Raw genomic sequence first — 25,135 nt, forward strand, 5'->3', positions numbered from 1 at the left:
TGTTATGTTACTTTGTGTTATTTTATGGGGCCATTTTGATTTTGGGTCGGTTGCTTTATTTATTGAGACAGAGAGTGCCAGGGCATAAGTGGTGCCTTGGAGGTGCAAGAACAGCGGACAACAACTGATCCCAAAGGGTCCGGGGAAGCCCTGACAAGGAGATGTGCTCAATGAGACAGAGGAAAACCTGGGAGTCCAGAAGGCTTCCTCCCCCTGGATGCAGGGCACGAAGGCCACCTACATGGAGCACGAGCAGTCCTCTCACAGGGCTGTGCTCAGCTGCAGAGGAAGGCAAAAACCCTGGGGACACCCCCAGGCCCTCCCTGGGGGAAAAAAAGCCTTCCCCTCCCAGCTGCAGGGAGCAACCTTTGTGGTGCAAGAGCAGCAGGCAGTAATGCAGCCAGGGTAGACCAGAGGCACCCTGACAAGTGGTCCTGCTGGATGCTTAGAGGAAGGCAAAAAAAACCTGGGACCAGTGCCAATCTGCCTAGGGGAAAATACCTTCCTGACCCCAGTGCTGGCAATCAGCTATCCCTGAGCATGTCAGCAGGACCTGCCCCCCATCCACAGGCTGTTCATACCTCCCAGGAAACATCCAAGCCCCATTCTCCCTCAACCTGAAGCCACCTCAGGGACTTCTGAGAGTGGCCAAAGGCCCTAGCCTGATTGACCTTGGGAGCAAAAATCCTTCCTACCACTGCAGGGCACCAGTGGCTGCTCCAAACACTGGGATCCCCGAAAACATCTCTGCATGCTATTGCTTATGGCTGCTGTACCTGGCTCCATGGTGGATGGCAATGATGAGCTCTGCAGTGTTCCTCAAGAAGGCACTCCTATGGTCTCGCCACGGCTATACAGCCAAAAAGTATCACTATCCCTCCCATGAGCTAATAAGTTGGTGCCACCAGGAGCTGGCTTTGCAGCAGAGAACCTCCAGCAGCCTTGACCAGCCGCTGGTCTTCCTCCCTCAGCCCACTGTAACTAGCTCCAGCAGCTCAAGGACTTCCTCTCTGATGCCTTCAGGCTGCCCCAGGCCATCTCTGCCAGGGGACACTGGAGGCTCCTCCCTCTCAGGGAGGGAGGGCATTGTGACTGTTGTGTTGCCAGTTGGTAATGGAATGGGGAGGCATAGAATGGAATGAAATTGAAATTGAATGCAATGGAATGCAATGGAATGCAATGCAATGCAATGCAATACAGTGCAATGCAGTGCAATGCAATGCAATATGAATCACTGGGGATGCTGAGCTCTTACCGAACAGGATGATTAAACAGGGAGTGAGCACGTCTAGAATGTGAAAGCGGTACAGACTGGAAACTCAGAAGGAATGACAAGACTGCAAGAGTGAGTGAAAAGTCTGTCTGGAGTGATGACTATTTTCCAGCATATACATACAAGCTTTCAATAAATGTCCTATAAAGTGCTATGGATACTGCAGAGATAACACTTTTACACAGCATTATTATCGCTGTGAGAATCTGTTTGCCAATGTCTGTCAAACATTCTGAACAAGGGCATATTTATATGCAGTAATAATTTCACATTTAGCTGCTAGGCAACTATGAAAGAATGTAAGGTTCTGACTACCACCACAACTTCATCTTGACACCTCATATTTCATCCTATGAACTTGGGAATTATCGACACTTATGTTTTAGTCCCATGTTGTTTGTTTTTTTTTCATTTCTGTACTGGTTTTGGCTAGGACAGTGTTAATTATCTGCACAGTAACTTTTATCATGCTATATTTTGGGTTTGTGATGAAAACAGTGTTGATACCATAGGGAAGTTTTAGTTATTGCTGAGCAGTGCTCACACAGCACCAAGGGCCTTATCATGCTGTACCACCAGTCACCTGGCCAGGGCACAAAAAGTTGGAAAGGGTCACAGCCAGGATAGCTGACCCCAACTAACCAAAGGGGCATCCTATACTGTATGTCATCACACCCAGCAATAAAAGCTGGGGGAAGAAGGAGAAAGGGTGATATTCAGAGTGATGGCATTTTGCCTCCCCAGGTGACTATCACTTGTGATGGAGTTGTGCTTTCCCGGAGATGGCTGAATACCTGCTTGCTGATGGGCAGGAGTGACTGTATTCCTTGGTTTGCTTTGCTTGCATACACAACAGGTATTTTGTGTAAAATAAAATTAAACCTGTTAAACTGTCTTTACCTCACTCCATGAGTTTTCTCACTTCTACCCTTTTGATTCTCTCCCCCATTCCATGGTGGGGGGAAAGTGAGCCAGTGGCTGTGTGGGGCTCAGCTGCCTACTTGGGTTAAGTAAGCCATGACAATTGCTTAACAAAATGCTAGGCTGGCTAGCAAAATGAAATAAGGTAAGATGGACTTCAAAGTTAGTACAGGACTTTCCCTAGGTCCCTAACCAAAAGGAATAAAGTGATGTGCATCTGGATCTACTCACACACATGCTAATTTTCTGTCTTTGGATTTGGGGATTTGGGAGTCAGGCATAGCACTGTATGATTGCTACTGGGAGCCCAATCAAGTATCTTTACCTAGCAGACATAGCAGGTAGGATTAACAGTAGTTTCAAGATACCTATGTTTCACTCTTTACTGTAGGACGGATACGCCGTGCATATCACAAAACAGTATCACAGATCCATGTGATGCTATAGTGACATGAGCATCTCATACATTTTAAAAGAAACACTTCACTTGGTCCTTGGCCAAAAAAAGGAGGAGTAACACTGCTAATGCCAATCAAGTAGCAGTGGTGCAATATATCTCATGATCTCCTCCTCCATATGGAAGAGAAGTGCAAGCAATTTGTTCCAGTATGTAGTTCAGGCAAAGAGGCTAGGTCAAAGTAGCAACACTTGACACCTTGTTCTCATGGTGATCATTCAGACTAATTTTGACAGAGAATAATTTCAAGTTGATGAAGAAATTATGTTCGCATTTCACATCACAATGAAACATAAGAAAAATATTTCTAGTGATCTGGTATATATCTAACTGGTACATACAGGTAAATTAAATATACTGATAATCATTTGGCACTTTATTCTACAAGTGGCTTAAAATGAGGCACTACCTTGAAAATTGGCAGAGACCTTATTTAAATGATCCCTAGCTAAATCTCCCCAGTTGAAATATCTGCAGTGCCTCATTTGATATTTTGTTTTATTTTAACATTTTCTAAACAAAATAAAAGAAACAAGTCTTAACAACTTCAAACTACTTTGACAAGCACACACAAAACGTTTCTGGAAAAATATCAGCCACATTATCATCCTGCAAGCAATACTACCCTGAATTACACTTATCCCACAGCCTACACTGTTTGACCGATAGCACAGATGTTAGCAAGAGATAATCTTGTGAGTTAAGAGTACAGAGCAAAAGCAACGTGAAACATTATAGGTAGTGACAAGGGATTCCATGGATTCAGACATAGTTCCCTCACACGAACTGAAAGCTTTGGAAGAAAAGGGCTCCAGGTGAAACCACAGCCACACAGAGGTCAGAGGAAAACTCCCATTAATTTCAGTCAGGACCCAATTTCACTGTAGGAATTTCATCGTTGCTAGGCTTGCTGTATTTTCAATGTCCTTTCTTCTACTTAGAATAAAGATGTGAAGTTAAAAAGGGGAGAGGAAGCACCATATGTTATATGATAATAACTACATTTACATAAAGAACAAGGGAAGATCTGAAAAACTGCAATCCAGTAACTGACTTCACTTTCAGGGCAGAAATTGGAAATGCTTGCTATGGCCTCATTTACAAACCTTTAAAACTGCATGCTGCATAGAACAGCCAGAGTAACTTAAAAGCTTAAAAAAACTGCACATTGCAAATTTACCGTATGTATTTCTTATATAACAGATGATAAATGTGACATAATGAACATTTTATTTACCTCAATTTCAAATCAGTTAGTTCTGCATCACACAGCACTTCCACCTAGAAGGCCAGACATTAAAAAAGCTGTTCATGCAAATTAAGAACTGGCTTACAAAATGAGAATGGAGGGCATCAGGTCAAGACGAAACATTTGACTTGGGTAGGAGCAGTAACCACAATAGGTATCAACAGCTTGATTTTGCTTACAGTTTATACAGAAGATGGTGTTTCACAGGGTGCCAGAGAAGGCTAATATTATCAATCAGAAAAAGCCATTCAGAGTTTTCTCGTTTTCAAGACACTGAACTGCCTAGCTTCCTTAAACAGTTCCCAGTCGCATGCTTTCCAGATCAAAACTAAAGTCCTCTGTGATGTACCATGCTGAGCTTTATAAAGGAAAATGCAAAGGAAAAAAGAAGAGGAAGAACCATTTTTCCCCATGTAAGTAATACTCTGAATGTAGTCTTAAAGAGTAATAATGCTACACCATGCTATTACAGGAGCTCAGAGGGCAGCTAGTACATAAGTTGATATCCCAGCTCAGTTCCCAAACATACAGTTCAAATCAATTCTGACATTCTTCCTTGACGGTTCCAGGAAGTAACAAAGAGTGAAGGAGCTTTGGAAAGCTCTATTGACTTACCTCACCTTCAACACAGGAGACTCTAATCATATACGAACCTGATTATGGAGCAAAACCGTAACATTTGCATCACGCATAAACTTACTGGAAGTTTGCAGTGCAGAACTGCAAGCACATAAACTGCATGGAAGCGTTTCCTGAGAGCCAAAGCGTAGGTCATGATCAGAGATTAATGTCTCTGCTTCAGCTGACTCTATTTTCTCAGCTGGAGACTTGGGTGCTGCTTTCTCCAGCTTAGGTTTGATGAACTTTGGTACAGCACTGGGTCACTTGCCCTGCCAATGGTTAATTCCAGAGACAATGATGGAAAAAAGCATGTCTGTCTCCTCAATAGCCAATGTAAGCCAAACTTACAACCAAGAAAAAACATGATCGTAAGCAAGCACAGACAAAAGAAATACAATACAGGGTAGACAAACTGTTGACTGTAATGTATGCAACAAATTGCAATAAAATGATTTCAGGCTTTTGAAGGCATATCTTCTAAATCACCCATAAAACCTGACTGAGCCCTTGTCCAACACACCAGTATGACCCTGCTGCAGACTGCCCTGATCCTCAAGTATTTAAATCTGGTTAGATTCTCCTTCTAGCACAGAAGTGTCTGGGGCTAACCTTTGTTTGCGGTGCTTGGATGATGCAAATCCAAAGAAAATATTGATATGAAAAAACAAAGAAACAACAAAGCAATCAGTTTTCCAACACAGTGTCTGTCATCACAGCTTTTTGACAGAAACTGCAAAAAACGGTAACAAGGAGATAGATGTTCTGGACCTTTACCCTTCACATCTCATCTGAAGAAGAATGAATCACCAAGAGGAACAAATCAGGATCAGTTCATTTAAGAACACTCACAAAAAAAACCTGGTCATGTCTAAATTACATGTGCCTGAGACTATCCTCCAGCATGAAAAGATTACTGGCACAAAAGCTCACTTCTATACTGTTAAATACACAGGACTGCCTGAATTCAAATCCTTCAGGAGGTTGCCCCTGGTCAGTAGGAGTGTTTAGCTGGTCCCTACTGAAATCCTGCCTGAAAGTCAAACTCCATAGACAGATGAGTTCAGTGCCTGAATACTTCTCTGGCATTGCTTAGCTTACCTATGTAGACAAAGTTACTCTGATACTGAGTTTTATACTTGAGACTTAACTCATGCGAGTTATGATACCTTACATCAAGCAAATCATCAGATGAAATAGTCAGCAGTTCCACATGATATGAAAATTTATCCAAACCTTTTCAGTTTACCATCTTTGCTGAACATTTCTCAATGTAATTAAAGATACTAAGACTTGTGCCAGTTTCAGGTCTATAATGCAGAAATTTAAACTGTATTGGCATTTTTACATAGAGATCTCTAGAAAACCTGCAAAACCAGTTTTATTATTTTAACATATTAAACATAAACACAGCCACATCTCTTTCAAAAATCTTCTAATACTGTGTTCATTCAGCATGAACCGAGGCGGAAGAATCTGAAACTCACAGTGAACTCAAGGGATACCTTCTTGTACAGACTCTGCTTCATGGTATATAAGACAAGGGGTTCACAGTCATGTGGGACTGCATTTCAAATGCTTTTTTGTCTCCAACATTAATGTGATCAGGGCTTTAATCCAAGCTGGACATAATGAGCCAAATTCATTCCACTATGTTTAGTCCTTTTGTAGCACTACACCTCAAAAGCTGAATATTAACACAAGCAAAAAGCAATGCCTGAAGGGGCTACCTCCTCTGTTCTTTCAAAGTCAAGAGTCACACTATCCACTGCATTTATATGACATATAAACGTGTTTCTGTTTAGTACTTACTTTGAAATTCATGACATGCTTTCTCCTTTCTACCAAAGAAACGTCTCCTGAATTGTAGGAAAGAAATGAGGTGGCTGACCTAAAATAGATATATATGGCTAAAATAATGCTGAACTCCCTATTTGCATTCTTGAACAAGCAGAATCCCTACTGCCAGGTCTTCCAAGGTTTTCCTGACTTTCAACTCCTGACTCATGCATAAAGTCAATCACTACAGGAATTCTGAAATTTAATTTTACATTGTTAGGCAGTCAGCTATTGTCATGTCGCCCCTCTCCAATCAATATCCATTGAGTATGTATTAATCACTGGCATTTTTCTCATGAAAATATTATTTAGGCAGTCAGCTACTGTCTTCTTCAAGGCCTGTCTTAAATTTCATGTATATCAATTGAAGTAAAAAAAAAAATAAAACAACTAAATAAAAGAATATAAAAGAAAAACCATCTCTTTACATAGGAGGAGAGAGAATTTATATTACCTAAATACTAATCTAAAAATTTGTTTATATTATTTAAGTTCTCTTATATAAATTAACCTCCCTAGTTCACAAATTATTGTTAGCTTATGACTGAAAATACACATCATTACTGATATTGATGTATTAACATACTGCTTTTGGAGGTCTAATCTTAAAACTCTAGGACACTGGTCCTACCTCACTGAAATTCTTTTTGTCTCTCACAGATGATACCAAATAACAAGAGTAGAAAATGGCAAATTTAGTTTAAAAGCAGTAAAAGCTGTGGGGTTTTTCCTACTAAAGAAATCACAGTACCTGTAAAAATAAAAGCTAAATCTCTAGTGAACCACCCAGCCCCTGCTGGCTGCAAACAATCAGTGGCTAAGCCACAGAATCAAGCTTAGGCTACTCTGTAGTTAAGCAAATAGTGATGAACAAGGCCAGCCAGTTAGCTAGCCACTGTTAAACAGTTTAACGGTATTATGCAAACTGTATAATGTTAGTAGATGTTAGTACTCATCATATAGCGAAAAACAGTGTTTGTCAGCAGCTAGAATGACTTCGACATTATGAAGTGGCAAATTTGAACAGCATAAAAAATAGCAGCAAATATAATTTTGAGAAAGCTGGAAAGAGGTATGAAGTGAGCACTGTGGTTAGTACTAGATAGGTTTCATCTTAAACATTTGGTATGTTTCCAGAAGACTTGGCTTACTGGGTATAATGAAAATATCCATTTTTTTCCTTAACTGTGAATTTCTTATCTTTGTTTCAGGGGAAAAAAGAAAAATAAAAAAAACCCCAAAAACACTAAAAAAGTGACCCTAAAAGCTCAAAAAGCAGAAGACAACCAAAAATATTCCAAAAGCCCTTTTACGATTTTTCAAACCAGTTTGGTTGATTCCACAGGCCTTATTCATGATTGTAAGCACTGAATTAAATGTTATTGAAAAAACAGACTTTCACACATGGTGTCTGAGAAAGTGACAAAAAAGCAATGAAGTAGAGAACTCAACTGATGCAAAACAGTCCACATTTTTTGTCTAATACAATAGCAATAGAGTTCTTAAGGTAGACAGACTAATACAGAAGAATAAACATTACTGTCAATGGCTGTCAGTACAGCCATCAGCCCTTAGGTTAAAATCCCATAGGTTAAACCTATAGATTTCCACAAAAATATTTATCAAACATATTTAATATATACAAACTATTAATTTACTTTGTTAAAATGCTTGACAATTCAGTGCTTTCAAATAGCTTAGAGTAAAATCTTCAACTCAATGAAATCAATGGTACAATCGGACCCACTCCATGAGGTTAGAATCTCATCAAAGTTTTGCCATCAAGACCACCAGACACAGATATCTTATTGTCTGTGATTCTGTAATGTAAGCACATAAGTAAGCAAGTAACAGTTACGTAAAAGAAAACAGATCAAGTATGAGTGGATTCCCTTCTTCTTCCTGTCTCTAAACAGATTCTTCTCATCACTGAAATATGGGTAGTGTATGAGCTCCAAAGAAGAAAAAAGCATGGAGCAAAAGCATATTTATGCTCTGCATTCCAATATAAATCCGAAGACTGTTGACTTCTTTCAGCAAGTCTGAACATTTTATTCCAAAGTAAAAAAATAACCATTTTTTTAATTAGATATTTTATCAAATACCATTACACAATTTTCAACTACACAATTATTTTATTTCTAAAAAAAAAAACCACCTACAAAGACCTTGCACTGTGGGGCATTTAAAGTTCCACTCTGTCCTTTTCTATCTATCACACTAAAGCTAACAGGTATGATGAATTTCTCTATTCTATTAGAATCATTAGGTTGGGAAAGACCTTTAAGATCACCAGGTCCAGATGTCAACCTAACACTGCCAAGTCCATCATGAAACCATGTCCGTAGAGTGAGAAAACCTATGGTTGCTTTAGGCTCTTCTGTCTTTATTCACTCATAACATTTACAAAACTTCGCAGAATGTATTGTTCAAACATTTTTAAAGCTTAGATTCACCTTAAAAATCCTCCTCTGCTGCTGAAAATTTAAAGTAGGGAGGGAATACTCTTAAAGGCATTTAAAACCCCCTTTAAATGAAACAGATTTTTTATTTTGAGCAAAGACAAAGAAAGAATACATTTCTATAGAATTCAAATCTTTCAGCCCAAATTAAATTGGCATTTCCGCCTTAGAAAGATCTTGCATGTAGAGAAAAATTCCCTAATATCTCAGTGGAAAAGGCATATAAGCAATTAATCTATGAAGAACAATGACTCTATCGTTATCTCACTGTTGGGGAAAAAAGTGAATTCTCTTGGCAGCAAGGAAAAATGACAGGATTATTCACAAAAGAACTAAAAACTGTTCGGTTTTTTCTCTAAATGATCCTGTCAGTGAAAAAAAAAAAAAGGAATATAGCTAAATATCACAAAGCAAGCTCTTCTAGAATAAAAGATTGCAAACATATCACTCTTCCTTCCCAAACGCAGACCTAAAAATCAACAGTAGATCTAGTCTCTCCATAATTGCATGATAGCAGAAAACTCATGTAAATAGTACAGCAGGTAGCATATTCAGGTATTTTAAATTTTGGACTTACAGATAAGAAGTAAATATATAAATATAAGCTGACCAATACCACTCTTATTCTGACCCAGTTAACTTCACAGATCTGAGGAACTAAAGCAAGCAATGTAAATGGATCAATGAAATACATACCTGTCTATGGCGAGATCTAAATTCTGGTATCAACACAGAAATGTAAATTTCTGTTCAATTAATCCATGTTACTTTACATAACAAAAGTAGTTGAAAACATTGCTAATTATTCTTGACAGCCTAAGGCTCATACCCAAATAAATTATTACAATGTCATTTTCATTTTTATCTTCTTGGGGATTGTCTATCAGATAATAGACATTTAGCAAGCTTATTCTTATAAAATATATTTTCTAATTACTGCTTATAAAGATGCTTAACATTCTGTTCTCTCAAGAGCAACAAATGCCTGTTTAGAGGTTTGTATGTCTAAGAAGGAAAGACAGCATTTAAAATCATTTATGGTAAGGCATCAAACAACAGTCAGAAGCACTGAGTTTGTAAAATGTGTGAGGAGTATTTGCTGTAAGTTAGGTAATACGTTTTACACATATTTAAACAGGGCTAGACCTGGTCTCATTACAGTTGAAGGGAAAACTGCCTTGATGTCAGCAGGGAAATGTTGCGTTCGTTATATCCCCAACCTATATTATTAAAATATCTAAATATAAAATATATAAATATATAAAAAGAATATAGGCTATAAATAATAAGCTCTATAGATGTAAGAAAGTGCCAGCCTCTTGCGTTCAAGGATATTGTACTTAATGTGCAGGGCATCAGAGTGACAGGGTACAAATTATAGTTCCATAAAAATGAAGTTATGTCCTTGGTTTTATCAGAAGTACAGGTGTCTAGTGTGATCTGAGGTCATCTACATTATCCAGGGGATGGCAGATATATCATCAGACCTTTAGGAGGCCTATGTTTTTCTATAACATCATCTAGAGGCCAAGCAAGACAAACCCCAGGGCCAAAACAGTATCAGGTACCTAGGCAAGTGTTAATGCATCCCCACCATTGCAGAGGGCAGAGATTCCGACCCAAATTACAACATCTGAATGTCAGTGCCTACAGGTGTCTTAACACCCTCCACCATCACTTAAAATTGGAAATAGGATTTAGAAAACTAAACAGAAGTGTCTAATGTCATCTGAGATTACTTAGGACACACAGGCTGGCTTCCTAAAAAGGTGAAGCTTTTGTAGGTCCCATGTTATTTCTGTCAGCCTTTTGCACATCTCGGACAAAGGCACCTCAAACAGTGCTGGATGCCCATTCATAAGCAACTGAATCACACTAATAGTGAACACTATCAGTAGAGCCCAGAAAAAAAACTCAATTCACTCTGATACAAACATTAACTGGTTGATCAGCTGAATTAGTTTCTCTGTTTCACTGACTTCAGGAAACAGACTTATTAATATATAGGATACATGTACAGCATATTTGAACACCTAAATTTAAGTATTGTTTTCTCAAACTAAATCGCTTTCCAAATCTAACCTTACAGCTTGGACACTAACTGGAAAATTTACTTCATGCAAATCTCCCTGCACAAATCTCACCATCAGGATGTACAGCAGTAAACAGACTCAACATTCTCCCAGTGAATATCTTGAGATCCTTGTTTCCCAAGTGTTAAATAATTTGCAAAGCATGGACATTATGACAGCGCATATGTGTCAGTGTCATGAACATCTTTAAATCTGTGTTTGTGAACACAGTAATGATGTAATGCATGAAATTCCAAAATAAGATTCTTTAACATAGCGCAATACCTATTTATCCGTAACACTCCTACTAATATCCAGTTTTATTCACTAAGTATTAATTCTTCAATACAATAAGGCACAGTACTTTAAGAAAATTATCATAAATTAGTCAAGTCCTCCTGAGACTGTGTCAGCAATCCACACACACATCTACATATTTTTTAGGATCAGGCAGTGTTAGTCCATTTCAACTGCACTAAGGATTTCAAATTGAGTGAAAAATTAAATCAATCCTTCATTTCTTTCTGCCCCTCCTCTGTTTTTCATTCTGTAAAGTCAAAGAAATACACCAAATTACCAACTGGTGCCATGTCATCTATACCAATAAACAGCTTCTATCATCTTGGATTACAGAACAGACATCACTTTCTACCAAAAAATTGCTTAACCTCAGCCAACTTCAATCTCTTGCCAGTAGCCAAAAGAAAAGTCTATTGAAATGAAATCTTCCACTGTAGTTTTCCCTACTGTACTTTTATCAGGCTCGGGGTTTTTTTCAATTCTAATTTTAGAAGTCCCACAACTGTGGATTTTAAAACTTGACAAAACTCCAGCAAATATACAATAGTTAGCAATCCTGCACTGGCAGAGAAATAGGCTCTTGATAAATCTTTCCATATCTAGTATCTCTGATTCTATGGCTCAATAATGACTGATGATTTTCCTTGGCTGCTGGCAATTGTACGAAGACAAGTTGACAGGAAAGAAGAGAAAACTAAAAAAATATGATGAAAACAGGAGATAAGAAAGAAAGAAGTAAGAAAAAAAAAGTAAGGAGGAAAGTTGGAAGAAGGAAGGTCATGATGTGAAATTATAGCACAGGAACCCTGAAAAACAAGATTCAGTTTCCACTTCTACCATACCTAAGATGTCAGCATAGCAAGTCTCTTATTTCCCCAGTGCCTCATCCTCACACTATTATGTTTTTAACATCCAGGGATACGTGAGCAGCATGTCTGCCTATTAGTGGTGTCTAATAAAAAACATTAATACTTGGAGCAGTGGAAGGCCAATCTTTTATTGTACTTCATAAAAATCCACAAATATTCAAACAAAAAAGAAGCAGCTTAGATACAGTGATGACAAGGCAATATGAATGTTTCTGGAACCATTTACTTACTAAAGAGTACATTCATTCAAAAAAAGAGCAGTTTTTAATTTTGCATTTTATAACATTTACAATCTGATCCAAAATCCATTTTACTTGTTAAGACTTTTACATATATTTAAATACATTCTGAGCAGACTATCTGGTTTTGTATTGGGGTAACAAAAATTATTCAAACTTTAATTCTGAAAGAGAATGTGATACTTTCTATCTTCAGTCATCTAATGACATTCTTCACATAACCCTACTGATAATGTTCTCTACCAAGTTTTGGCACTTACACTTTAAAAAATGTCAACAAAACTAAATTAACCACTGTTTCAAGTGTTGTAGACATGTTTTTCACCTCTTTTGATCTTGTATTTGTCTCTTTTAACATATTCACTACTTGAACGACTACACAGATGATCAAATTGAAATGCTGTATTTACATTTTCTCATATCTCTCTACTACTTATTATGAAAAATGTTAAATAGTTCTGAGACAAGTGAGTGATGAAGACGTATTACTGGCTCTTTTACATCACTTCTATTGGTCTTGACAAGCATTGGAAAAGGCAACAAACATTCTTCAATTATTCCACTTCATATTTGTACAAGAAAGGTTACAATGATGAATAAGCTACGTGATCGATATGAAGACTCATGATGCAACTGGACACAAAACTCAGATCTCCATGCCCACGTGCCACAGTCACTTAACATCACTTCCTTTTCCAAACATGTTTAAAAAGACATGCAACAAAGAAAGAGATAATAAAGACCTTACCAAAGCTGGCATTCCATGTACAAGTAATGAAGGACAGAAGTATCAGAATCCAGCACTGTATAATCAATAAGGAAAATAAAAGAATGGAACACAGTCCTAGGTTCGGTGTGTTCATGGTTTGGGGTTTTTTTATATACATTATTTTTTAAAATATACGAAGTAATTAGGGAAAAAAAAAAAAGCCTCACTCACCAAGACTAAAATCATGCTGTATAGTCAGCACTATAAAACTATTACTTGTAGTAATAACAGATTTTATTGTGTGGAAGACAGATCATTTATTCTACATGCAATTAACTGTATTTTTACTATTCTGTACAGCATGTAAACCATGACATGTAGACAAACACAATCTGTCCATTTCTCTGCAAAGACAGTGGGTCAAAGCAATACCCTAGAAGAGCATCCCACAACCAGTCTGAGGTAAGAAAGAAAAATATGACAGGATCATCACCTTCAGATCTGGATGCAATACAAAACAGGAAGCAATTTCCTCTTTGGTGCATGTTGCAAATGCCCACTGATACATTTAAAGGAAGTGTCTTTCTACCCATTGAAAGCAGTGCTTGGTTTCCTCTTTTGCAATCTGTGTTTCAAAGAAATTGATAGGTTTCCATGTGCCTTTCAGCTGGTAATTTTCTGACAAGGTAAGTCTCCCCCTTGCCAACCTGTATTTCACACTTGTAAGTGAAATTTGATTATATGTCAGCAAAAATGCAGAGGACCAATGAAATAAAATGGCTGCTTCTCTACAAGATCAGGAGGAAAAAATTAAAGACCAGATTTTCTGAGGTTAGCGTTTCTTTTCAAATTATCTATACAACTGTGAAACCAACTGTTTCATAGAAGAGAAAAACGCACAACAGCATCTCCGTGTATTACAGACATGTCATGTGAAAAGGAAAAGCTTATGAAAAATCGAAGTAGACTTGTCTCACAGCAGCTATTTTGTCCCCCATAACCGTGGCATGGTATGAAGAGTACTGCTGAGTTAATACAACCAGAATCTCAAAGCTGAGGGCATCAGTCTCAGAGGAACATTCTTCCCCTAAGCTCTGAGCTGTCCAGTATTGAGGCAAAACCACTGCTACCAAGAGGCAGCAGCAGAGAGACAAATCTACTTCCACCCTGGCCCTACAGTGACAGATGCTCTTTTAAGATGCAGCTATAAGGAATTTGTTCCAATATTCCTCCCAACATGTAGAGGCATCTTCTGTGAATGCTCCACAGTACAACTGTCCCATTCCACACTGCTATTCCACACGGGAGTCAATTACAGCATGATTGATAAAGAATTAATATAAAAGGCAAAATATTTTTCACCGACAGTCACAAAACAATTGTCAAATAATATGCTTTATGAATGTTTTCTCACAGTGTGATAAAAACTGCGGTTTTTCTACAATGAGAACTCATCAAGTGACTTTAATGTTCTATTGTGGCTCCTTGCTTCAGCTGTATATCCCCTGTCACAGCAGTTTTAATCCCAGAATTTTAAACCCCTTTTCTAATAATGGGTTCCCGTCTCATCACCTGAGATTGGGTTGCCTAATGTCAAAACTGAAATCATAGGACACAAGTTTTTTCACATCCTGAAGCCTTGATCCTGAAATTAACAGGAGATTTTAAGCATGACAAGAACACCTGAACAAGCCCCTAAATCAATGATGTACCGTAATGTATCAAAAGCTATGCTAGAAACATTATGATCACATCTGAAGGGCAGATTACTCCTCAACTGGCATAATCCAGCTGTTAGTAAGTAGAGAAACATTGTACCAACATTTACGGTTAATAACTAAAACTACAGAAATATTGTTTCTATGTCAGTAATTTATATGTCAATTTTAATTCAGCAAAGAAATAAACTGTTACCATGTATTTGCTCTTACTATACAGCAAAGATGCTTATAATGAATGATGATAAGCAGGAACATGAATGAACAGTTGCCAGGCAACCAATAAATAAAGGTTCCAAATAGCATGACCCCTCTTTAAAGGATAAAGCTCTAATCATAATTATTTTTCAAATCCGTTTCAGTGCCAACTAAAACCATGTTTGCAGCACTAATCCTGGTCTTCCTCATACAAAATGAAACCAAATCTGTCATTTGACATATCACAGATAACAAATTAAACAGACTTAACCTGCTCCTTCAGATTATGGTCAATAATGTAGTTTGAGGATAGCGAACAGGTCAGACAATAGAGTGGAATCAGACACAGAGAGGTGAGAAGAACTAAGCAATTTAAATAGACAATTAAATTTTTTTTTTAAATTACATTGTTACTTTAAAGATCTTCAAAAAGCAATAACCCAAAGTCCTCCGGTGTTTAACCCCACAGTAAAGTAGGAGAATGAGACAGACTAAAATACTGAAAACATAACAAAGTTTGAAATGTTTTCCATATAATACTGCATTCTAGCTCATAAACTCTTACAACTCTTGTCCTGATGAGTGCATAAGAAGATCTGAGGTGCCTAGAGCAAGTACCGACCTTTTAGACAGATTCAAATAAAACTAATGAAGAGCAGCATAAATCTCAAAACCAGTTAAAGAACACAATATATCCGCTCTGAAGAAACAATGAATGGTTATGCAGTTTTACATTATGTCTTCTGAATAATGGAAGGCAGAAAGCTTGCATTTGTTCAGGGGGTTTAGGTAGGCTAACAAATTGTATATTTGTTTTAGTAAGACCTCATGTCACAAAACATCAGGAATATCTTAATTTGGAAGTATTCCTAATTTTGGTAGATTTATCTTTCCCTACATAAAATGATTACAGAAATCTTTTAACCACTTTATTTCTTTAGTTGAATTGAGAATCACTAAGAGGTCTGACGTTTAAACACAAAGCAGGCAAAAATTTCCAATAGGATAGGAAGATGAAAAACAAGTATAAACAAGTATGTCTTGGTCTAACATACTACATCAATTGTGAACTCGTAAGAACCACGACCATCTTTTCAATGTCTTTGAACAACATACATGCAACATAATCTGTAAACTTCTCTGCAATATTAGAAGCACAAAATAATTTCCTGCTTTACAGTAGAAATTGACCAACTGAAATTTTTGTAAACAGGAATTATTGTTTATATTACAGTAGAGAATGCACTCTGCCAGCTACTAGTCTCTCAATATATTTCTTCCTATCAAATGAGAGCCAGTTCATTATATAGTAGTCATTCACCTTATACGACAAGAAAGTGTTCTGTTGCCTATCGGATACGTAACTTTCCCATTATTTTCCTTATCTAGATATACCTACTCATTAGAAACCTTTACAGGAGGTTTTCCATGCATCTGACTTTCCTCAAAAGCAAGTATGAAATACACCACATTATATCTGTATTTTTATTGACTTAGTATTTCACCAACTAAACACCCCCACCACCTGATTCAATAACTCCTCTCCATCCTAGTAATTTCAATTTGAACTTCTTGTTCTAACGAAAATCCAATTCATTTAGCTGATACCTTGTATAAGAGTAAGATTCAGATTTTAAATAACTGAGAATCATGCACACTGACTACAACTAGAAACAATGCCCAAGATCGTGGAAGTTCCTTTTAGGACACCTGCCACTAGCTATATCAAAACCTTCTTAACTGCTTCTATACAGTTTTGAGCTTGAATTTTAACAAATTATAGAATCACAGAATCATAGAATAGTTAGGGTTGGAAAGGACCTCAAGACCATCTAGTTCTAAACCCCCTGCCATGTGCAGGGACACCTCACACTAAATCATCCCACACGAGGCTTCATCCAACCTGGCCTTGAACACTGCCAGGGATGGAGCACTCACAACCTCCCTGGGCAACTGATTCCAGTGCCTCACCACCCTAACAGGAAAAAACTTCCTCCTTATATCCAATCTAAACTTCCCCCGTTTAAGTTTTAACCCGTTACCCCTTGTCCTGCCACTACAGTCCCTGATGAAGAGTCCCTCCCCAGCATCCCTATAGGCCCCCTTCAGGTACTGGAAGGCTGCTATGAGGTCCCCACGCAGCCTTCTCTTCTCCAGGCTGAACAGCCCCAACTTCCTCAGCCTATCTTCATTATAAAAATATTGTGTTGCACTTGCAAACCTGACAATCAAGCCCACTTCTTAAAAAGTGTGTAAAGGTGATACTGGAGGACTTTTTCCCATTCCAAATGTTTATTTCCTTTCAGTTACCAGCTGAAGAATTAAACTGGTCTGGTTTTAAGATTAAAAGACCCAAAGCCTATGGGAGAAAAGGTCATGCTTTACCATTCAGCAGGAGCTGGAGGCTAATTGTAAAGTTAACAATGAAAACAATGGGGTTCACAGGCACTTTTTACCATGAAGGAAACAAATGGTATTTTCCAGAAGTTCAGATTCTACTGTATTTTGTTCCACAGTATGCAATTTAACTCTTCCACCTCTGAAAATGGAGAAATAACTGTACAGCCTTAAAGAGCTGAGAAATTTTCAGACCTGCCCTAGGGATACAGAGTCTACATATTTAGCATTAGAAGAAGGAAAACAGAGCGTAACTGCCAGCTTGAGGAGAGAGATGATGAAGCATGCTTTCTCCCGTGTTTTCCACATCACAGATGCAGTCAATGAAGCTAGGTGCTATTGTAAAAAAATACTTCTTTGCTCAATAAGGTTTAGGCAGATGCTCAATTGAGTAACAGTAGGCAGTATTAGCATCCGGAGATTAATCTTATTTTAGATGCATGCATCCTGTCTTCCAACCAAGGTATTCTTGTTTCAGCAACCATTTTTCCCTTCACAAAATGGTGACAACATTTTTCAATTTCTTTTCTATTGAATATTTTATAGTAAATATACACATACATATAATTTAAATATATAAGTAAATCAACAGATAACGTTAGAGGATAAACTCACAGGATGATACCAGCTCAAACAGTACAGCATTATTGGCTTTAGGAAAACATGAATATTTACGTATAGTCTATATTGATGATACCTGTGAAAGACCATCTGTAGACACTCAAAACAACATAGAATCATAGAACAGTCAGGGTTGGAGAAGACCTTAAAATCATCTAGCTCCAACCACCCTGCCATGGGCAGGGACACCTCATACTAAAGCATGTCACCCAAGGCTTCATCCAACCCCGACTTGAACATCGCCAGGAATAGAGCACTAACAACATCCCTGGGGAACCCATTCCAGTGCCTCACCACCCTAACAGGAAAAAACTTCATCCTTATATCCAATCTAAACTTCCCCTGTTTAAGTTTTAACCCGTTAACCCTTGCCCTATTACTACAGTCCCAAATGAAGAGTCCCTCCCCACCATCCTTATAAGCCCCCTTCCCTTGCCCTATTACTACAGTCCCAAATGAAGAGTCCCTCCCCAGCATCCCTATAGGCCCCCTTCAGGTACTGGAAGGCTGCTATTAGGTCCCCACGCAGCCTTCTCTTCTCCAGGCTCAACAGCCCCAACTTTCTCAGCCTGTCTTCATACGGGAGGTGCTCCAGTCCCCTGATCATCCTCGCGGCCCTCCTCTGGACTTGTTCCAACAGTTCCATGTCCTTTGTATGTTGAGGACACCAGAACTGCACACAATACTCCAAGTGAGGCCTCACAAGAGCAGAGCAGAGCAGCAGGATCACCTCCTTCAACCTGCTGGTCACGCTCCTTTTGATGCAGCCCAGGATACAGTTGGCTTTCTGGGCTGCGAGCGCACACTGAAGCCGGCTGATGTTCATTTTCTCATAGACCAGCACCCCCAAGTCCTTCTCCGCAGAGCCGCTCTGAGTATCTTCTCTGCCCAACCTGTAGCTGTGCCTGGGATTGCTCCCACCCAGGTGTAGGACCTTGCACTTGTCATGGTTGAACTTCATAAGGTTGGCATCAGCCCACCTCACAAGCGTGTCAAGGTCCCTCTGGATGGCATTCCTTCCCTCCAGCATATCAACAGGACCACACAGCTTGGTGTCATCGGCAAACTTGCTGAGGGCGCACTCAGTCCCACTGTCCATATCACTGACAAAGATGTTGAACAAGACTGGTCCCAACACCGATCCCTGAGGGACACCACTGAAGGTCTCCAGCCAGACATTGAGCCATTGACCACAACTCTTTGTGTGTGGCCATCCAGCCAGTTCTTTATCCACCGAGTGTTCCACCTATCAAATTGATGTCTCTCCGATTTTGAGACAAGGATGTCATGTGGGACAGTATCAAATGCTTTGCACAAGTCCAGGTAGATTACATGAATTGCTCTATCCCTGTCCATCAGTTCCACAGCCCCATCATAAAAGGCCACCAAATTGGTCAGGCAGGATTTCCCCTTAGTGAAGCCATGCTGGCTGTCACCAACCACCTTGTTGTTTTTCATGCCTTCCAGGAGAATCTTCTCCAAGATTTTGCCAGGCACAGAGGTGAGACTGACTGGTCTGTAGTTCCCCGGGTCATCCATTTTCCTCTTCTTGAAAATGGGGGTTATATTACCCTTTTTCCAGTTGTTGGGAGCTTTACCTGACTGCCATGATTTTTTAAATATGATGGTCAGTGGCTTAGCGACTTCATTCTCCAGCTAAACATACAAAGGAGTTACCTTTGAGCAACAGAAAATATTATCACTATACTAAGAAAGCCGGGGAGGGCGGGAAGGGAAGGTTGGTTGTTCTATCACCTTTTGTGGGGTTTGTTTCAGTTTTTCCCATTTTACATTTAAAATGTTCTTTTAACAACTATTATTCCATCCATTCTCTCATTCATATCTACCTTCCTCTGCAAGTGTACAGAAATAGCTGAAAATAGTAGAGAAACTCTACACTGATGGACTAATTCTTCTGTTAGTGCACTTAGTGAAGTTATCGTTTTGGACCAGTAGTTCAGCACTGAGAAAACGGAGCTAGCAGTGTAGTCCTTAGCTTTTCTCATGATGTCAGAAACAAAGTCTCACAAAAATGCCACTGGCAACCACTGACTTTGAAAATTAATGCTAAAATCTTCCAACACATAAGACTACGTGAACCCTAAGCCTTATCACGATTAAAATATCAGTTTACAATCATCTGTCATACAGCTTTACCATAAAGCTCTCCCTGACTCAAGAGTGCAAGTGTGCCCCTCCAGAGTCCTGTACTCCAATATCTGAATCCTACGCTGCTATGTCTGCACATGAAACACTACATACATTAATACATTTCTGGATTGACAACTCGGCTATCACTGGAAGCTTAAAGACTTCATCCATGAAAATGTATAGTTAAAAGAAATTTCACAGAGGGCAACCAAACTACAAGGAACAATAATGTTCACAAAAGCTTGTAAACTTCAGCTGTTTTCTTTTAAAAGATAATATTACTATTTAATATCTTTGAGCTATAGTAGTACCTGATAAGAACTGCCCTGGCTCACAGCCTAACAAACCCACATTGAAACAAACCAGCCAAAACAAAACATCATATACTATTGCACACATTTTGTCTGTCGGTCAGGAATGTGGATTAAATGAGACAGAACAAAAGTAAATAAATGATCTCCACATTTTCTAATGTTCAACAGGTATTATCTGGACTTTGCTTAGAGACAGTAAGGAATGAAAAAAAAAAGAAAGAAAAAAAACCCCCACTGCTTTCTAACCACCCTAAGCATTTTTCAGTAACATTTCCTTCAAATGTATGTACACTACTTCTTTCCTGAACTGTACTTTGCATATTCTTATTGTTATAAGAAATACTTGTGATATTTTCACAATTTACTATTAAGTACAACTGGTTTATGCACTTGTGCCGACACGGAGGATTGTACAGCACCATACACGCATGCTGTTGCCAAGTCTTTTGCCTCAAATTTCCCATGCTTTTAGCCTTTGCTGTTCCCAGTGAAAAGAAAGTTGAATTTTCAGTGCTATTCAAACAATATGAACATGACAATGGCTGTTCTGGGGCACATCTCAGGTCTACATAGCCCAGGACCACGTCACTGAGAGGTGTCAAAGGCCCAGGGTAAAGCCTCGTATTAGGAAAACTTAAATACCAGAGTAACTCCCTGAAACTCTTCTAGCTCCCAGCAATCTGTGGCTCAGACTTAAATATGAAAACAGACTGGGAGCACTGACATATGATAACACACTTTGTTTCTGAAGGGCTGAGATGAAGAACAGGAGATGGCCTATTTCAAAAGGGAGAAATATGTGCTCTCATCACACACATGCTACTTCATTCCACCCAGCAGTGTTTCTTGCTCCCGATACTGCCTTTGCCCTCAAAATGTACTGTTTTCCATATGGAAGAGGTGGCAAAAAAGAAAGTGCTTCCCTTCTTTTCTCATAAAACCTCCTTCTAACTGGAGTTGGCCTCCTGTTCATATTCCACTTGACTAAACCAATCTTTTTTCTCCTCCCACACTAGCTCCATCTGCCGCCCGTCTCTCCAGCAGAGCCAGATGCCAGCAAAGCAGACTACTGTGGGAGGAGAAAGTTCTGTCGCTGGAATTTCTTCCCTATACCCTGCAGGGGGCCAGCCTGTGAAGCCTGGAGAGGATACAGAGAGCAACTTCCTCTCTTCCATACTGTCTTCCCCTGCTCATCGGTAAAGAAGGCAGCTGAGGACATGAGCAAAGAAGGATAAAAGTTCAACGTGCACTCTGCAATTTGTGACTTTAATATTTATATAGCAAAAGTCTCACAATTGTACTCTGGACCTGAGCACAGTATACACCGCATAAACATGCAAGAAGACATGAGTCCTGCCCAAAAGAGCTTACAATCAAACAGAAGCAGAGATGCACACTGTTTGTAAGAACAAACAAGACCAACAACAACTTAGATGACAAAGACTAGGACTTATAAACGGGAAAGACCTTAATGATGGAGTAAAAAGACAATACTGTCTGAAGCAATACGAGTCAAATAGACAAGCTATGGATGTGTGTTGTTAGGCTGAGAGGAGGATTGCATGCGGCAAGGGAAACTGCCTGTAGAGAGGGAAAGACTTGAATGAAAGCAGTCATAGGGAAAGAAAAAGTGTGTGTGTTGGTGGGGGGGGGGGGGTATGCATTTGAGGTCATCTTGCATGACTCAGAGGGGGAAGAAGTACAGGTAAGAACTTCAGACAAAGAAGGAAACAGTCTAGGAACAGAGGATCATCTGCAAGAGTGATCCTTACAGAGACAGTAGCAAAACTGAGTGTGAGTGAGTGAGAACAAGAGCTCATATGAAACAAGCAAGTATGCATATGTGCGAGACAGAGAAAAAGACACAGGCTTTATTCTCTTAAAGAACTTCGGGAACCCAGGGCATGAAAGAAACTAGAAACAAAAACGAGGGCTATGGATGAGTGCAGCATAAAGTTTGGAGTGGCACTGGCAGGATGGAAGAAAGTGAAGGCACACAGGGATTTAAGAGAAAAACAGAAGCTGAAAGAGCCCATATTAAATTAAAAAGAGAAACATGACAAGAAAGATGAAGACGTCAAACAGACAGGGACAGGAAGAGGGAAATACACACATCACGTTGAAACAGATTAAGAAACGGGGCTCACAGCAGAATGAATGAAGTGACAGGAGAAAGAAAAAGAAAGGAAGAATAGATGCAAAGATGATAAAGTCAGTAAAGGAACATCAGTTAACAAAAAGCACAACGTAAAAACCCCAGATGGGAAAACTGGGAGTGTACAGAAGAGTGACTGGAAGTGGATGCCCACTGAATTCTCAGTGTCACTGTAAACTCTTAGTGTTTGCCCCATCTAGGTATCCCCACATTTTATTATCTTTTTCACTTGGAAAAATGCTGTTTCCTGGACCTCCACACCCTCCAACTTTTGTGCTGTAGTTGCACCTTTATGCCGTGGCTACTTTTTTTGTTATCTCTGAATAGGAAAAAGACGTTATCTTGTCAAATACTTTACCACAAAGAAATGTGCCAAAATCTTAAGTTTCCTTCCTCCTGTTCCCATAAGGCTCTTCCATTCATTCTTCATTAAAAAAGGAAAACTCAGCAATACAGCGGTCTCTTAAGCCCAAGATATTCAGTCTTCCTTGAGATACATCCTTCGCCCCAAGAGTCCCCCGTGCCCAAGGCGAGGGTCTCCCCTCCTAGCTGGGCAGGCAAGCGCAGCGCGGCTGCTGAGGCTGCGCCCAGCGCACAGCTCCGCGCTTTGTGCGGCCGCGGACAGCGGGATCTCCGGCCGAAACGCATCCAGCGGGCGGGGAACTCAAGGAGCGGAGCTAGCTATCGGCTGCTGGAAAGAAAGCCACCACAGACGTCTGTCCTGACTGCTGGAAGACATAGCTGACTGGCTATTTAATTTCATTTAAGGGATGTAAGAAAAGGGAAGGGGGAACGGGAGAGGGGGAGCACATACGCTCGCACACGCATACGGCTGATCTTACCTCCACATTGAAATACTGCTCCGCTTTGCACACTGTAGCACATAAAATCCAAAGGAAGGTTTGCAAGAAAAACACCCTGGACTGAGACACGAAATCCAACCGGCTTCCAGTGCTGGATGCGAGTACGATCATAGTGAACTGTGCTTCAGCGGGTGGAAGATCTTTCTCTCACTTTGCCTTAAACAAATACACAAACAAACCAACCCCCAGCCGTGTCGGTGAAGAGCCCGTAGCGCAGGTTCACCCACAGCAGGGAAGGAGGAGGCGGAGCAGACACTTCACAGCACTGGCGGCGGCGGCGGCAGGGTCAGCTCTCGCTCATCCTCACCACCAGTCCCGTAAAGAGGGAATGTGGCGTCCGAGTGCAGCGGCAGCTCCTGCACGACTCCCCTCTGCCCAGCAGCAGCAACCGCCTCCCCGTGTCCTCCCTTCTCTCCCTCTCCCTCCTCCTCCTCCTCTTCTTCTCCCTCCTCCTTCTATCTCCTCCCCCTCCCAGGGAAGGCCGGCCTGGCGGCGCGGCGCGTCTGGGTTCGGCTTGGCTCGGCACGGCTCGGCACGGCACGGCACGGCACGGCACGGCACGGCACGGCTCGGCACGGCTCGGCTCGGCGCACTGCCTTGCCTGGCCTGGCCTGGCCTGGCCTGGCCTAGCCTAGCCTTTCCTCGCCTCGCATCGTATCGTATCGTATCGCCCCCCGCCGCTCCCCTCCACTCCAGAATGTTCAGCCGAAATCTACATGGCCCCGCCTAGTAGGCGTTCCACAGGCAGCGGGCGCGGCAGGCGGCCCTGCCGCCCCGCCGCCGAGCGGCCGCGCTGGCCCCGCAGCCCGCCTGCTGCCAGCGCGCTGCCGCAGAGAGCGGCTGTCGCGGGGGGGCTGCGTGGGAGGCGCGCTCGGCGTTTCCTCACACGAGCGTACCCCAGCAGCCGCGGAAGTGCCCGGTCTGCCGGCCGGGCGGCCCCCTCCTCCCCTCCTCACGAGGAGGAGCCCGGATCCCTCCCAGCGCGGTCGGGGAGCTGCGTGTCACCAGCGGGCGTTCCCGCCCGCCCTGTGCGCCGTCTGCTGCCTTTTGGCGGCGGCCGCCGAGGCGAGGGGGTCCTTCATCCTCGGCGCCCTCCTACCGCCATTGGGTGCGGCCCGGCTGCCTGTTCGCGCCCCTGTCCGTGCCGCGTCGGTACTTCACTCTGCACGCACCGAGACGGACCGCGGTGGAGGAGCGGGCAGAGCAAGCGGCACACCGAGGTCATAAAATCTTAGCATCAACGAGGTTGGAAAAGACCATCGAGTCCAACCGTTAGTTACCTAAGGACTGCCAGGTCCGCCACGAAACCATGTCACTGGGGGCCTCATCTACACGGTTTTGCATACTCCCAGGGACGGTGACTCCACCGCTGCCCTGGGAAGCCTGTTCCAATACCTGACCACCCTGTAAGTGTAGAATTTTTTTCCTAATATCCAACCTAAACCTCCCCTGGCACAGGTTGAGGCCAGTTCGTCTTGTGCACTCACTTGTTACTTGGGAGAAGAGATTGATCCCCACCTCGCTAGAACCGCCTTTCGGGCAGTTGAAAGGAGGTTGGATGGTTGCTGAGGCGGAGGGATGGAGTCTGAAGTGCAGGGGACGGATGATCGTGAAGTCCAGAGGGCGTCCTGGGACCGTTTGTTACTTTCGCAGCTCAGAAGAAAATCCTGAATCGTTGCTGACAAAGCTCACTGAAATCGTGGTAGTGTA

General features: G+C 41.0%; 1 protein-coding gene across 1 annotated transcript in view; it reads right to left on the reverse strand.

Annotated features, from left to right (window-relative positions):
- Positions 1-23,838, reverse strand: part of MMP16 (matrix metallopeptidase 16) — a 193,736-nt gene extending 169,898 nt beyond the window's left edge. Inside the window, exon 1 of the mRNA XM_065668539.1 lies at positions 23,405-23,838. Within this exon, the coding sequence (XP_065524611.1) occupies positions 23,405-23,536 (132 nt within the window). The 5' untranslated portion in view covers positions 23,537-23,838. The remainder of the gene's footprint in view (positions 1-23,404) is intronic.
- Between the last annotated feature and the right edge of the window lie 1,297 nt (positions 23,839-25,135).

This window comes from Lathamus discolor, chromosome 2 (assembly GCF_037157495.1).
Source record: "Lathamus discolor isolate bLatDis1 chromosome 2, bLatDis1.hap1, whole genome shotgun sequence".
In the NCBI taxonomy this organism is placed as follows: domain Eukaryota; kingdom Metazoa; phylum Chordata; class Aves; order Psittaciformes; family Psittacidae; genus Lathamus; species Lathamus discolor.